The sequence below is a fragment of the Eucalyptus grandis genome, chromosome 2, assembly GCF_016545825.1.
Source record: "Eucalyptus grandis isolate ANBG69807.140 chromosome 2, ASM1654582v1, whole genome shotgun sequence".
Taxonomy (NCBI): domain Eukaryota; kingdom Viridiplantae; phylum Streptophyta; class Magnoliopsida; order Myrtales; family Myrtaceae; genus Eucalyptus; species Eucalyptus grandis.
The window spans coordinates 3,922,017-3,936,029 of NC_052613.1; the positions used below are offsets into that span (position 1 = coordinate 3,922,017).

The following is a 14,013-nucleotide window of genomic DNA, read 5'->3' on the forward strand; positions in this document are numbered from 1 at the left end:
TAAGCCTTCTTGACAACTTTCATTGTAATCTTCTAGCCAATTATTATTATGAATCGCTCACCTAAAATTATCCACATCAACATACCTTATAAAACAAACGGTGATGATTTGAGCTTTGTCAACGATTTTCATTGGTAATTGGTTGAAAGAATTAAATTGGAATTTATGCAAAATTTAAGACTATCAACAAAATTAGAAAGTTTAGAATTGCATCAATATCTTTACATTAAATTTATTACTAATTTCGTAGATCTTTTAAAATAAGAACTAAAAATGCTTGAGATTTTTTATTTCCTCTTGTATTCTAAAAGGGGGTGATGTTCGCTTAAGTAATTAGAGCAGGTCAATATATCTTTCCTATTTAGAAGATCTAATTAAGAACAAATGTATACATATCTATAATCTTTGAACATATTTAATAATAACCACTAGGATTCAGCCTAATGGGCACCCTTTCAATTGGAAGGGAAGGTCAAACAAATTTTTTCTCATAATATTAGGTGGGGATGAGTAATTTTAGGAATATTTTCTTTTTCGAATGTATTTAATAATATTAATTAATTTTCTTTTTCTTTTTTGTCTTCGCAAGTACATTTACTCGAAAATTTTATGCTTACAAAAAGAACAAGAATCCAATCACGTCAGCATAATTTCGATATCAACTATTAATTAGTTACCTAACGCATTGCGTTAAATCTAATGATTCACCAAAAAAAAAAAAAAAAAGCTTCTCACCAATCACTTGATGGGTCATCATGAATCACAAGCTAAAAATCTAATGTCTAATGGGCCGGGCCGGCGCAACCGAGCCCAACGGGCCGAAGACCTCGCGCCGGCCCGCACGACTTGCTATTAACCGTTCTGATGCGGCTCGCGAGCTCGCGAGCTCTCTGCTATGGCGGAAGCGGAAGCCCCCTCGCCGGCCATATACATACCCGAGGAGTGGTCGGAGGCCGCCGCCGCCATCGCCCGCGGCTCCTCCGCCGCCGCCTCGCCGCCGCCGGTCGCTCTCATCTGCGGCGCCAAGAACTGCGGCAAGACCACCTTCTCCCGCCACCTCCTCAACGTCCTCCTCCGCAGGTCGGTCCGCCGCCGCCGGCACCTCCTCCTCCTCCTCCTCCGCCGTCCTTTCCGTTCTTCCCGATACGCGCGCGCCGCGTCGATGTTCGCTTCGTCGTCGGCCTCGCTTCGAGAGTCGAATGGTTTTGGCGGCGCGGTCGCCGATGAACGCGTTTCGCCTCCTGTCGTGCTAGGCCGATCGTATGTTCTTCGATGCGTTGATTAGTGCTAGTGCATTGCGGTTCGGTGATTTGCGTTCTCGAATGTTTGATTTAGCAAAGCAGTTTTAGCAGCTGCGATTCGATGAGATGGTCGCATGGTTCGGTTTCGACTTCATCAGTGCATACGTTTGCTTACCAACGCGTTAAGGTGAACATGTAGGAGCTAGTGGTTTCATAAGCTAGGAAAGGACCTAAAAAGATCTTATTGATTTGGCAATCGAATCTCGGCGGATTACGAGTTTCGTGCTCGAGTTTTGCTGGCACTTTTGATGCGCCCGGTTATCAGTTAAGCAGCCCGGTTGAGTTTGGCTTGCATTAAGCTCAACATGTATGAGCTAATGGTTTCATAAGCTAGGAAAGGAGCTAAAAAGATCTTATTGATTTGACTATCTAATCTCGGCGGATTATGAGTTTCGTGCTTGAGTTTGGCTTGCACTTACGGTGTGCCTGGTTTTCAGCTAAGTAGTTCAGCTATGTCAATTTGTTGGTTTTTGTATATTTGATAAGTTGAATTCGACGTGTTTTTCTCTTCCAATTTGTATACTTGACATTCTTCTGAGCTGCTCTTCCTCTATGCAGATATAAAAGAGTAGCTTATTTGGATACGGATGTTGGGCAGCCAGAATTCACTCCCCCTGGGTTTCTCTCTCTTACCATAGTTGACAAACTGACACCAGGTACCATTCTTGTAATTGCCACCTTCTTTTGTTTCCGACCCATGAATTGTATCTCTATTTTCGTGGCTAACTCTTGTTTTTTTCTCTTCCTGTTCTTTATCATCTATTCTTTTGCAAAGTAGATTTGACAATTCCCTGCTTGAAGACACCTGAGAGGTACTTATCATGTTACTTACCTTGCTGCTGCTGAAATTTGACTGGATTCACAACGTTCTTCTACTGAATTAGTTGGTTGGATGTTCTCCCTCATAGAGGGAAAAAGATCTATAGTGTGGCTTACCAGTTTCCCTGTATCAGATGCTTTTTCTTTGGAGATGTTTCTGCAAAAAGGGATCCTGCAGCATATTTGAAGTGTATATATGCTCTCTATGATTACTTACGTGAGGGGCACCGGAGTTTGAACAGCAAAGAAGACCCTGCCATAGTTGGATTGCCCCTTGTCGTCAATACGCCCGGCTGGGTCAAAGGCATAGTATTTTCCATATCTAAATCACTATTATCATTTCTGCTATCTCCTTGAGACCCTTTAGGGTTCTCCTTTTCTTCTCACTTTGTAACTGCTCACGTCTTACTGATTGTCTCCAGGTGTTGGTTTTGATGTACTGGTCAAGACGTTGAGATATATCTCTCCTACACACGTAGTTAAAATAAACATCTCGGCTGAGAGCAAGAATCTACCACCTGGGCATTTCTGGTTAGATGAGGATTACGACGAAAGTGTTCATTTAATAGAGATCAAGTCGGCTCGGCAGGATTCTTTCAATAGATCGTAAGCATTTACCTTGTTTAATGGTTATCAATGAACCAATAGTGTCAAGAAGCGAATTAATTTGCCTAGAACTTGCTCTTGTTGTCCTCAACATTGATGTGACAGAGGGGTCTTGAGCACAAAGTATTCTCTCACAGCATTAGTAAGTTTTATTGGAATTCTCTCTAATTAATAAATGGTTATGACCGTAATGACATCAAATCTTCTTGCCTAATGAAGTATTTATGTTATTATGTGCATTAGGAGCTCTTTTCATCTATTTGAGTATGAGTGATCAAATACGTTCATGATGGTGCTTTCCTCATCTATGATTGTGGGCTACCATGTCGCACATCTATTTCTATTTTCCTTTTGCAACAGAAATCATGTATTCACACTAAACCTGGTTCACCTAGGAGATTGTATGACTTTTATGGTTCTATGTGGTCCAGGGTTCTCACACAAAAAGATGCACGGCTTTTACGAGATATGAGGATAACTGCTTATTTCAGGCAGTGCTTCCCCAGTAGCTCAAATATTACCAAAATAAAGGAACTTGCACATGCATTGGCCTCTCATCCCCCTTATGAAGTTCCAATTTCTGCCATCAAGATAAAGCATCTACACTGCCAGGTTGGTTCCTAGTGATGGATAAATGTCGAAAGTTTCTTGCTGGAGATTTTGGTATCAATCTCTTTGGATTAATTATTTTGAAATAGAGGAAATAAGTGGACAACAAACGACAGGAACTTATCTAGAAGATGGTTTGTCAACTATATTATGACTTTCTGTGTTACCTAAAGCAGATGATGCCTTCTATTTTTCTTCTCCTTGTGGTCTGTGGTAGGTCCCAAGTACTGATGTATTTTATAGCTTGAATGCATCCATTGTCGGCTTGGCAATTAGCTCCAACGAACCTGATGATTTGCCTTCTTCTGTAGGTCTTGGTAGGTTACTTTCTTCTGTATCTGTTTACAATTAGTTGCTGATGAGCTTATGGTTCAGGTGTGCTTTCAATAATGTCTCTGCATAAGATAATATACTTATCTAGCTCACTTTTCTTGATGGACCAGGTATCGTAAGAGGTATTGACTTGTTGAAAGGATCTATTTATGTGATCACCCCTGTTCCTTTGAAGATGCTGGAGAAGGTTGATCTATTTCTGCAGGGCTTCATTCAAATACCTACGAGTCTGTTGCAGGTATTGCATCTTGATTTCATCCTGCATCAGATCTTTGTCATCTAGACTTGCATCTTCATGGATATCTACATCTTTTAGTTTTACGATCCTCCTATCGGTGGGATGACACAACACCCTTATATTTTGATTTGTACTGGTTTTATTCAATGTGCATTGGCTGCGCTAGCGATGGATTTATGGTCTTCCTTGGTTTTTACTGTCACTATCTTGACTAACTTCTGCATGACATTTTTGGTGGGCATTATTAAATTCTTGCCCAGTAGTTCCATTCTGATACGGGCAGATCTGAACATTTCAGTTGTCCTTTGTAGGTACAAGGATACATGTCCCCATACATGTCTACAGATGTTTTACCCACAAGCTAGCCGAGGGTAGTCGTCATCTGTCATATGGCCTCTGCAGTAATTTAGATCAGTCATTGTACATCCAAGATGAAGTGCGATATAGTAGTTACAGGACAGTTTGGAAGTAGAGGGATATCGTTGTAGGAGTGAATTTCCTAGTTGAGTCTACGTGCGGTGGAGCGAAGCGAATAGACAGTTCACACCTCAGAAAAAAAGTATTTTCCTCATGCAGGCAAGCGATTTTGTTGAATTATTTGACTCTAATTTGATTCAGGAAATTGGTGTTCAGGGAATCATGTACTCTATTGGCTTGGTGCATTGCATGAGAAAGAAGTACGGCAGCTTGAGCAGTTACTATAGCATGTCCTTTGCTGAAAGCTTGATTTAATTTACCCATCATAATATACAAAGTCATGTTCATCAAACAAGTCGCATTCAAATTGTAAGTTTTAAAAATTGGATACGATTAGTAAGATTTCTACAAACTCCATTCATGGTGGAAAGAGAATAAATCTTAGTCGTCGTTGATATAATTTACCCATCATAATAATATACAAAGTCATGTTCATCAAACAAGTCGCATTCAAATTATAAGTTTTCAAAATTGGATACGATTAGTAATTTCTACTAACTCCATTGATAAAGAGAATAAATCTTGGTCGTCGTTGGATTAGAGACGTCTGCATTTAAAGTTGAATATTAGCTAGTTGAATTCTTCAACATGTCAACCATCTAGAAGCGATCGTGTAAATAAAATACAATATCTCATGAGCATCACTTCACTTCTGGATAAATATCGATTAGTCTATAACAAATGAACAGTAGAACAGTAAAAAGAAAAAGAAATTGTGAAGCAATACTCATTCAATGTTAACAAAGGAACTAACGTTTGTTATCGGTACTTTCTAAAAGGAGTTGGAACATAGAGTGGATATAGCATGCCATATTGAACGTTTGTTATCTTTACTCCTAAAAGGAGTTGGAAAAAAGAGTGGAAAACCAATTAATTCTAATAATACTAAAACTTATCAAAACACATTTTATCTATTAATTCCATAAGAAATGGATATTCCACGCGTTGGATGAGATTGATAAAGATTAAATGCAAGAAAAAAACCAACTGGTTTAAGACAAAGATGGTGTCTTTGGTTTGCATGTCTGGTGGAGAACCGTCATTTCAGGTAAGTTCTTGACCGTTTCTATTAATAGTCGAAGCAAAGCTTACCACCGATACTTTTAGAGAATCGTGAGTTGAAACATAAATCTATCAAGCCAACCTGTCTCTGTCCTTCCCTGGAGAAAACAACAGAGAAGAGAAGAGACAAGAACAAGAGGTCATGATCTCGGTCTGCTCTGACTCACCAAGGTCATGATCTTATTATGTCTCTCCATTGATTGATCACTCCATTTCTCCCTAAACTTTTTTGAAGTTTTTATCAGTCACTTCACTTTCCTTCGTGATTTCGTCGCCGCGAAAGGCATATGGCGAAGCGATCATTCAAGTGTTTTGTGGAGCAGGAGCTGGGAAAGTTCCCGCTCTTCGTGATCTACGCCATGCTCGAATGGTTGCTCATCATCATGCTGTTCGTCGACGGGTTAGTGGCGTTCGCCGCCAATGAATTCGCCAGGTTCTTCGAGATGCGGGTTCCTTGCCTTCTCTGCACGAGGATCGATCACGTGCTGGTCCGGAGGACTCCTGATTTCTACTACAACGACTCCGTGTGCGAAGCGCACAAGAAGGAAGTGTCGTCCCTCGCGTACTGTCACGTCCACAAGAGATTGTCCGACATCAGGAAGATGTGCGAGGGGTGTCTTCTTTCTTTTGCGACCGAGAAGGAATCCGACTGCGATACCTACAAGTCCCTCGTGGGCATATTGCATAAGGATCTCGAAAGCTTCGTTCAGGATGATCCCGGGGTTCATTTGGCATTGCATTCAGGAAAGAAGGATGAGAGGGCTGAGGTCAAGAAGAGCGGTGATCAACGGTGCACATGCTGTGGAGAGCCGCTCAAAATGAAGCCGTCTTCGCGTTCGAAGAATGGCCAGAAATCTGGAAAGTGCACTAGCCCGATCGCGCAAGCTCCCGCTCCATCTCCAAGAGGACCCTTCGTGACATTGAGGAATGAGGAGGCGTCTAACTTGATGTTGCCTCATATCCGTTACACAGAACTAAAATTCAACCCTGATGCTGGATCCGACATTCCTGGCCACGATGCGAGCTCGAATGCGCAACTTCCTGACAACCAAGGTAATTTTTGTGCCGGCGAAAATCATCCCTCATCCTTCAATGATCTCTTCGAGAAATTTCAGAATTTTGTCTTTAGGTAACAGCTAGGACAATCATATTCATTTCCTAGTCTGAATTCTTTTCTTTCTTCTCATCCATGACAGGTACATTTGAGATGAAAATCGCTTCGGTGCCATTGCTCACTGAGAGCGATGACACTGGTGAAGCAATCAGAACCCCTCCCTTTGCGAGGGGAAACAGGTTCTTTGGCATCCCACTTACTGATTCAGCTAACTCGAGCCCGAGGGTTGGTTTGAAACAGTTAAGGAAATCGATGCTTGACAAGGTAGATTTTGCTTCTGAGCCCAGTGACGGCAGCATAGCAAGTGAAGACTCTATTTTGAGCCATTTAAAGAGGCAGGTTCGCTTGGACCGCAAGTCGCTGATGGCCATGTACATGGAGCTAGACGAGGAAAGAAGCGCCTCAGCTGTCGCTGCCAACAATGCGATGGCCATGATCACACGGTTACAAGCAGAGAAGGCGGCCGTCCAAATGGAGGCCTTGCAGTACCAGAGAATGATGGAGGAGCAGGCAGAATACGACCAAGAAGCCCTTCAAGAGATCAGTAACTTGCTTGCTAAGAGAGAGGAAGACATCAAATTATTGGAGACCGAACTTGAAGCGTACAGAGAGAAGTACGGATGCTTGGAGGGTTTTGAAGTTCGTAAGAACAGAACAGCAGACAAGGATTGCCAGGAGCCAAAGCCTCAGACCTATTCGTTCTCCGACGGGGGTTCCGAATGTGGAAGCCACTCTCCTAGTGTCAACGGAGGAGAAACCGTTGGGGATATTGCACAAGATCACATCATCCTTGATTCGTTGCAGGAGGAAATAGGTAGCAGTGACTCTCCAGAAGAAAAGATTTGATCCCAGTAGGAGTACTACGCTTAAGAACGAGTGCATTTCTTGGTTAGTCATTATCAGAGGAGGCGAGAAGTGGAGATGGGAATGTTACGACGACAGAAGCATCTCATCATACGGAGTGTAATAACAATTTTAAAGAAGGACGTGAAGGGACTGCACTTCCAGAGCAAAACATATCAAGTTTTAATAAATTCATTCCTGATGGTAATTTATTTCCCATACTTAGGTCCTAACAACTGACAAGACACAGAAAGGTTTGCCTGTATATAGGAGTGATTTTAAACATCTGGACAGTTGCAGGTTGCTCATTGTAAAATTCAATTTTTCCTCGAGCGTTTGTGCCGGAAGTTTCTCGCTACATCTCAACGTGCTTGAATATTCTGTGTTTTTAGCATGATCATTGAGATGCCAAAGAGCATCTTGCACACTGACATGTAATGTGCCTGCTGAGCAGTATCGAATCATGTCCTGTCCGTCATCTCAAACAATTTCCAGTGGACGGAAACTCAAATCTGAGTCAGGTCCAAAGGACCCTAACATGTATAGAAGTTTGACGGAACGAGTAGGAAAATAAATGCATTAGCTGGGATGCAATTTATATCACGCGAACCATCGATAAATACAATGCCGTGCATGGTTCTTTCCTTACATGATCAGTTAAACTGTGCATGTATGGCCAACTTCATCATGATTTTCTATGCTTTCTATGGAAAGAAAAAGAAAATGATTTGTCCCCAACAATGATCCCAGATAGACTTCCTTTTCCCTTAATGAACCTCTATGTTTCTGGCAACTGATGATGCCAACGAGATTCCCACATCCCGCTTTCACTCTTTCTCATCCTGGGAAGATCTCTGGAGTACTGGAGTTAGAGGCCTAATGGAGCTCAATTCCTGTCTGGACTCTTTCCAGCGCTTTGAATGTCGTCGCCGATGATTTGCAGCATCACAAGTGATTGAAAGAAACATTATTTCATGGGAGAACCCATGTAACGCAAATTGGGAATCCGGCGATTTCAACATTTTTGCCTGTGTACTTATTTGCAGAAACAGATACGAAGTGGCAACTTTTCCCACTTTTGTAGCTTGATGATGCAGTGAAGGGAAAGATGATGTGCAGGAAAATTAATTAGATCTTGCACTTGAAAACTGGATGTCAAACTTTGGTCACATCCTTCGTTGTCTCCTGTCTTCTGAGAATTGAGAAACTCTTCTCATTCCCTTTCAGAACAAGGAAGATAATGAAATGATCAAGTTCAAGGAGCGTTTGTGTCATCACATTTGGTATCCCTGAACTTCCATTATTTTTTCAATATAGGCCTCAAAACTTATATTAATTACGATTGAATCCCTGAAATCGTATTATTTTTTCCAATCAAGTCCATCCATATTCAATCTCGACAATTTGGAGTGCACCCTATAGCTAGAGTCCGCCACTATTGTGGCAAAAAATTAGCCACCGTGAACAATTAGCTTGTGTCGACTCAGCTCACAACGACAACAATTCAAGATACAACCGCCACAATTACGTTAAAATTTTGTGTACTTATCAATGGAGGCACTCAACATCTCAACATAGACTTTCGATCGCCAATACCAACCCGGCCTCGGCTTCGATTTAGCCCGAACTGGAGACGGAGCGGCTGGATCGGGAAATTTCCATGTCAAGAATTCAAGGATCATATTGAAAAATAAAGTCCAATTCACGGACCAAAAGCGCAAAACGTTCCGTCTTCTCCGCTTTTTATTATACGCAAAAAGGAAAATGCTCGCTTGCGATAAGTTAACTACTCGGAGTCGGGTGGCACCGATGACCCACGCGCGCACGTTGGCATCGTCCGTCGCTTCGAGATCGCTCTCCTCCTTGGCTCGCGTCCTCGTCCAGCGCCCCTCCGCCGGCGCCCTGCGCGCCGCCGCACGGACCAAGATGAGCGAACCCGGCAGCGAAAGCCAAGAAAGGGACCAGCTTGAGTCCACATTCAAGCAGAAAAAGATCCTCCGTACCCAAGTCCGGAGGGCCCTCAGATCCATGGACCCGCTTCAGAGATCTCAGGAGGGTAATCGGTTTCGTTCGTTTTTGCGGATTTTGTTATGTTATTAGTCGGAAAAGCTTGTTCTTGATGATGGGTTTTGCATATGAAGCCTCTCTGTTTGTCTAATGTATGAAATGGTAGTAGTCGAAATAGCTTGTTCTTGATGATGGGTTTTGCATAGGAAGTCTCTATTTGTGTAATGTATAAAATAGTGTTGGAGGAGCTTGCTCTTGATGATGGGTTTTGCATATGAAGCCTCTCTGTTTGTATAATGTATGAAATGGTTTTAGTCGGAATAGCTTGTTCTTGATGATGGGTTTTGCATACGAAGCCTCTCTGTTTGTGTAATGTTTGAAATGGTATTGGTCGGAACAGCTTGTTCTTGATGATGGGTTTTGCATACGAAGCCTCTCTGTTTGTGTAATTTATGAAATGGTATTAGGCGGAATAGCTTATTCTTGATGATGGGTTTTGCCTACGAAGCCTCTATGTTTGTGTAATGTTTGAAATAGTCGGAATAGCTTTTCTTGATGATGGGTTTTGCATACGAAGCCTCTCTGTTTGTGTAATGTTTGAAATAAAATTAGTCGGAATAGCTTTTCTTGATGATGGGGTTTGCATACGAAGCCTCTCTGTTTGTGTAATGTTTGAAATAAAATTAGTCGCAGTAGCTTTTCTTGATGATGGGTTTTGCATTGCTCGAATTTATGTTGGTGTGTTTTGGTTTTGGACCCTTTTTGTTTGATTAAGTAATGGGGAAACTTTTTGTGGGATATGAAGTTTTTTCATCAAGGGAATAGAATGAAAAGGGTAGGAAGAAAGCAGTGACATAGATTTCTTTGGTTGTAGGTTGTAAATTGTCATCTGGTGACTAAAGTTTTCTGATTTGCTCCACAATGGGATTTCCATCCTTTGTTTCAGCTTTTTCAAAGGAATGCATACCGAGCATACAGGACAAAATGTTTTTGTGTGTATGTGTGTTTTCTCTAGCCGATACATGCAGACGGCAGAAGTGTGTTATTACGTACATAGAATTGATGGACTAGATTGAGGCTATGATCGATGGAATGTTGCGACTTAAAGCTAATAAAAAGGCACTGCAAAAGAAAGAGGGCTTAAAGTATTCCAGGTTTGATTTGTATGTCTTGGTGTGGGTTTGTAGTTAAAATCATGGAGAGTTTCGCTTGAAACTATGGATGACTTACAACTGCTTATCCCAGTTTCCATGGACATTAGTTACTAGTCACAGAAAAACAAACCATGGCATTGATTTTATCGGATGTGACGCATCATTTTCTTCATCAAAAAATTTTCCTGCTCAGTACAATGTGATTGACATGGCCTTTATCAGATGAGACAATCCAGAGTCTTGTGCTAGATGCTCCATGGTTCAAATCTAGTCAGAGTTTGTGCGCATATATCAGCTGCAGTGCCCTACGGGAAGTAGATACCTCGAAAATTCTCTCACAAATTTTGCAAAATTCGGCCAAAGGTGTGCTCCCCTGCTTTCCGCCTTTACAGTCTCATTTAGCTGCCCAATTCAATACTCCAAATTTCCTATCTCTGCTATGGGCATAGTGATCATTAAGGTTGTTTCTCATGTACCTGAAAACTGATATATTTCCCAATTTATCTCTAGATGGCCACATACAGATGAAGAAGAAGCTTTATGTGCCACGCGTGGAAGACAAAAACAGCCACATGAGAATGCTCAACATCTCAAGTGTCAACGATATGATCGCAAACTCAATGGACATATTAGAACCTGCTGCGCTAGATGCTGATGGAAATGAACGTGAAGATGGTAATTGTCTTCTTATCAAAACCATGTCTCTTCTTACTGCCATTCTTCCTCCTTGCTTTCTTCTTTTCATCAATGTAAGAAATAACATTTAAAATTCCTTGGCTGATTTTTTTATGCGGACTTTGTTTTGACGTTATGCATCATTCCTCATGGTTTATAAAAATGTGGTCTCTTATGGTCCCGAATTTAAACTTACAAAAGCTTTTGCTAGTTAAGACTACCTTTAGGAAAGCTCATCAGATTGAATAATTACTTAATATAATTGTTTCTCTTTGTTTGACTAATTCCTTACTGTTGTGGTAGAATTTGGCAGATCCCCCATACTTTTTAGGGTGTTAGGCTATGATTTTTATTAAGTGTCCCACTATTCGTTATACTATTATCTATTGCTTTGATCGAGCTAGATCAATAGCATTTTCAGATCTGATGTCTGGTTTCTGCTTCTTTTCCATGAAAAGATGTTTGAACCTTCTGAGGGCATTACAAAGTTGAATGGACAGTGATGAGATTATACATACTATTTGGAAGGGTATATGAGTGTTACGTGATTTCGTGTAAGTGGGTGGAGAGGCATACTATCCTACATATTGTCACTTTTCCATTCTACTGAATGCGAGATACAAATTGACAAAGGATGAGATACTGCATTTGTGGCTTCCTAATTTATGTGAGGCACACGTTTGTTATTCATTTTGTAATCGGAGGTTGTAGCGTGTCCAATGAGGATAGCTACAGTTGCTTCTTCATCTTTTAATAAATCTTTGTGTATGTTAATCTTTGTGATCCTTGAGCTCATGTTAACACACTAGATCTCAAATATTGAATTCCTTGATACGCGTAAAAACATGTACACCAGATGCTGTCTCCTTTGGTTGCGTATTTATGCTGCATTTTGTTAACCTATACATGAGGCCTGAAGGAACTTCTCTTATCTCAGTCATGCAGGCAGATGATCCTGTTGACTTGTTCCTTTTACCTGGTAATTGTTATCATTCATCCTATTATTGTTATACAGCATGCTTCAAGGTTAGAGAAACTAGAACATCAGTTGCTTTGCTTGTCTTTGTTGCTAGGACTCGCATTTGACGGATCTGGAAGACGCTTGGGCCGAGGTGGAGGGTAGGATTGCGATCACTAGCTTTCATTTTGTGTTCGAGATCTAGGCTCTATCAGTAATATACACTTGCTATGATAGTGGATCCTGACCCCGTTAAATTTCTTCATTATGGTGACAATTAACCTGTCATAGTGTTTTCTGTCTTAGTAATGTACTTCTAATTTAGGAAAACTTTTGCTCCACATCCCCCAGAGAGCAGAATCAAAATATTTCTCATTAGGATTTTGCTTGCTTTTGCCTTTTTGTACTGACTGTATTGTGTTTGCAAAAGGTATTATGACACTTTCCTGAGAAACTACCAAGAGCTTGCACATGCTCGGAACTGGAAGAAACCCCTCCTCGGTATGTTGGTGAATAGTTTCTTTTCCTTTCTTAATTTATAGGATGGTATAGCTCAAGAGTTTCGGCCTGTTCATTTCCAATGCTTGCAGTTGCCTTGTCATACTCTCCACAGATTTTGGAGAAAGGAGTCATACCAGTCACTCCAGACGACATCCCAGTAGATGCTCTCGTCTCCCCCTCTGGTGTGATTCCCATAAGCCCTGCAGCTTTGGACAGGTTGGCCTAGGATTCTGTGGTCTTATTTTCCCAATATTAATTCATTTCTCAATACTGGTCCAATTGGTCGCAGAATGAAGATTTGACACGGGCTTTGGCACCCTGCCTGGGTTCTCTGCCAATCTAATGTGGGACCTGCAAAGGGTGATGTCCATTGCTTGAAACATGTGGCTGGCTTTATCAAAGTCATGACGATGAGTCCTTAATGCCAATTATGGTTTTGCACTGATCTCTAATACCATCGATACATAGAAGAGCCAGTCGGCGAGAACACCCTCCTGATGTGTCTTCTGTTTCATGGATCAAACATTCCAACTCTTAGTAGCCCAGGTGAATCTTTGCTCTCTTGGGGAGCTTAGCTTGGTTATGTCATTCTGGGCCTTCTCTCTTATCACAGATGTGTAAAAACCACATTGTAACTGTTCCTTAAGTAGCAATTCATTAGTGAAAAATGAATCGGTTTGATCCCTGAACCAGAAGAGAGAAAAATCAAAAGAATGCCAGTCATTTGGGCAGACAGCAATTTCCAACGTTTACCAGGTCAACTCCGCGTGTACCAGGTCAATTGCGTGCTGCTCGGGGAGTTGATCCCTCCACTACATTTTTTCCAATTCTGATAGGAGAAAGAATAAGCTGTTCGATCGTGTGTGGATGAAAAACAAGCATGACAAGGATCTACAAGGAACAGTTTTATGAGAGCTACTTGTATGACTTATTCCTCCGGTGGACGACAACTCACTGCCTTCCCTTTCACACTGTCCTGAAAAATGGGGACCCTTTTTAGGCTAAATCTGCTTTGTTGCAATTTTCATCAGTCGCTTTCTTCACCAAACATGCTTCGAGGTTTCGACGATCACCATTACAAGTTTCCAAGACATTGTCCTAGACTCCTAGGAATGGGTCGAGCAAATTATGCTTGGCTAGCCAATCTTTCTTTTGTTCTCCTTATACCAAATTTGATTTTGTAGGCCATGTGGAAGTGGTAGATTGACAAAAGATTTAGAAGGGCTAGAGATTCTTACCCATGCTTTCCTAGTTGATCAAGGAGTCAAATCAAATATTCGCATAGTGTCTTTTAATCAGGGGTACTGGCCCACAAG

At 41.4% G+C, this 14,013-nt stretch overlaps 3 protein-coding genes across 4 annotated transcripts; all 3 read left to right on the forward strand.

Annotated features, from left to right (window-relative positions):
• The first annotated feature begins 894 nt into the window (after positions 1-894).
• Positions 895-4,607, forward strand: LOC104418728 (polynucleotide 5'-hydroxyl-kinase NOL9). Of its 2 annotated transcripts, none has more exons than XM_018867051.2 (9): positions 895-1,080; positions 1,860-1,957; positions 2,077-2,113; positions 2,255-2,424; positions 2,543-2,726; positions 3,158-3,338; positions 3,553-3,652; positions 3,779-3,906; positions 4,218-4,607. In XM_018867051.2, exons 1-9 carry the CDS (start codon positions 896-898, stop codon positions 4,269-4,271), a joined length of 1,137 nt encoding a protein of 378 aa, XP_018722596.2. In that variant the 5' UTR covers position 895; the 3' UTR covers positions 4,272-4,607. The 2 variants fall into 2 exon arrangements, with proteins under 2 accessions (XP_018722596.2, XP_010028463.2); XM_010030161.3 differs by having other exon boundaries at positions 2,080-2,113.
• A 665-nt stretch (positions 4,608-5,272) lies between these two features.
• On the forward strand, positions 5,273-7,669 carry LOC104418736 (probable myosin-binding protein 5). Its single transcript, XM_010030173.3, has 2 exons — positions 5,273-6,498; positions 6,642-7,669. The coding sequence occupies exons 1-2, from the start codon at positions 5,733-5,735 to the stop codon at positions 7,403-7,405; spliced, it is 1,530 nt and encodes a 509-aa protein (XP_010028475.1). The 5' UTR covers positions 5,273-5,732; the 3' UTR covers positions 7,406-7,669.
• Positions 7,670-9,163: 1,494 nt separating this feature from the next.
• Positions 9,164-13,386, forward strand: LOC104418745 (5-formyltetrahydrofolate cyclo-ligase, mitochondrial). The gene is made up of 8 exons (XM_010030185.3): positions 9,164-9,458; positions 10,786-10,926; positions 11,074-11,238; positions 12,176-12,217; positions 12,312-12,357; positions 12,627-12,697; positions 12,787-12,913; positions 12,987-13,386. The coding sequence occupies exons 1-8, from the start codon at positions 9,167-9,169 to the stop codon at positions 12,997-12,999; spliced, it is 897 nt and encodes a 298-aa protein (XP_010028487.1). The 5' UTR covers positions 9,164-9,166; the 3' UTR covers positions 13,000-13,386.
• The last annotated feature ends 627 nt before the right edge of the window (positions 13,387-14,013 follow it).

Coding starts and splice junctions, on each gene's coding strand:
- LOC104418728 (XM_018867051.2), top strand. CDS start 896: ATGGCGGAAGCGGAAGCCCCCTCGCCGGCCATATACATACCCGAGGAG. Junction 2,727..3,157: donor CAGGATTCTTTCAATAGATC/GTAAGCATTTAC, acceptor TATGTGGTCCAG/GGTTCTCACACAAAAAGATG. Junction 3,907..4,217: donor TACCTACGAGTCTGTTGCAG/GTATTGCATCTT, acceptor TGTCCTTTGTAG/GTACAAGGATACATGTCCCC.
- LOC104418745 (XM_010030185.3), top strand. CDS start 9,167: ATGCTCGCTTGCGATAAGTTAACTACTCGGAGTCGGGTGGCACCGATG. Junction 12,358..12,626: donor CGCTTGGGCCGAGGTGGAGG/GTAGGATTGCGA, acceptor TGTTTGCAAAAG/GTATTATGACACTTTCCTGA. Junction 12,698..12,786: donor CTGGAAGAAACCCCTCCTCG/GTATGTTGGTGA, acceptor CAATGCTTGCAG/TTGCCTTGTCATACTCTCCA.
- LOC104418736 (XM_010030173.3), top strand. CDS start 5,733: ATGGCGAAGCGATCATTCAAGTGTTTTGTGGAGCAGGAGCTGGGAAAG. Junction 6,499..6,641: donor GCAACTTCCTGACAACCAAG/GTAATTTTTGTG, acceptor CATCCATGACAG/GTACATTTGAGATGAAAATC.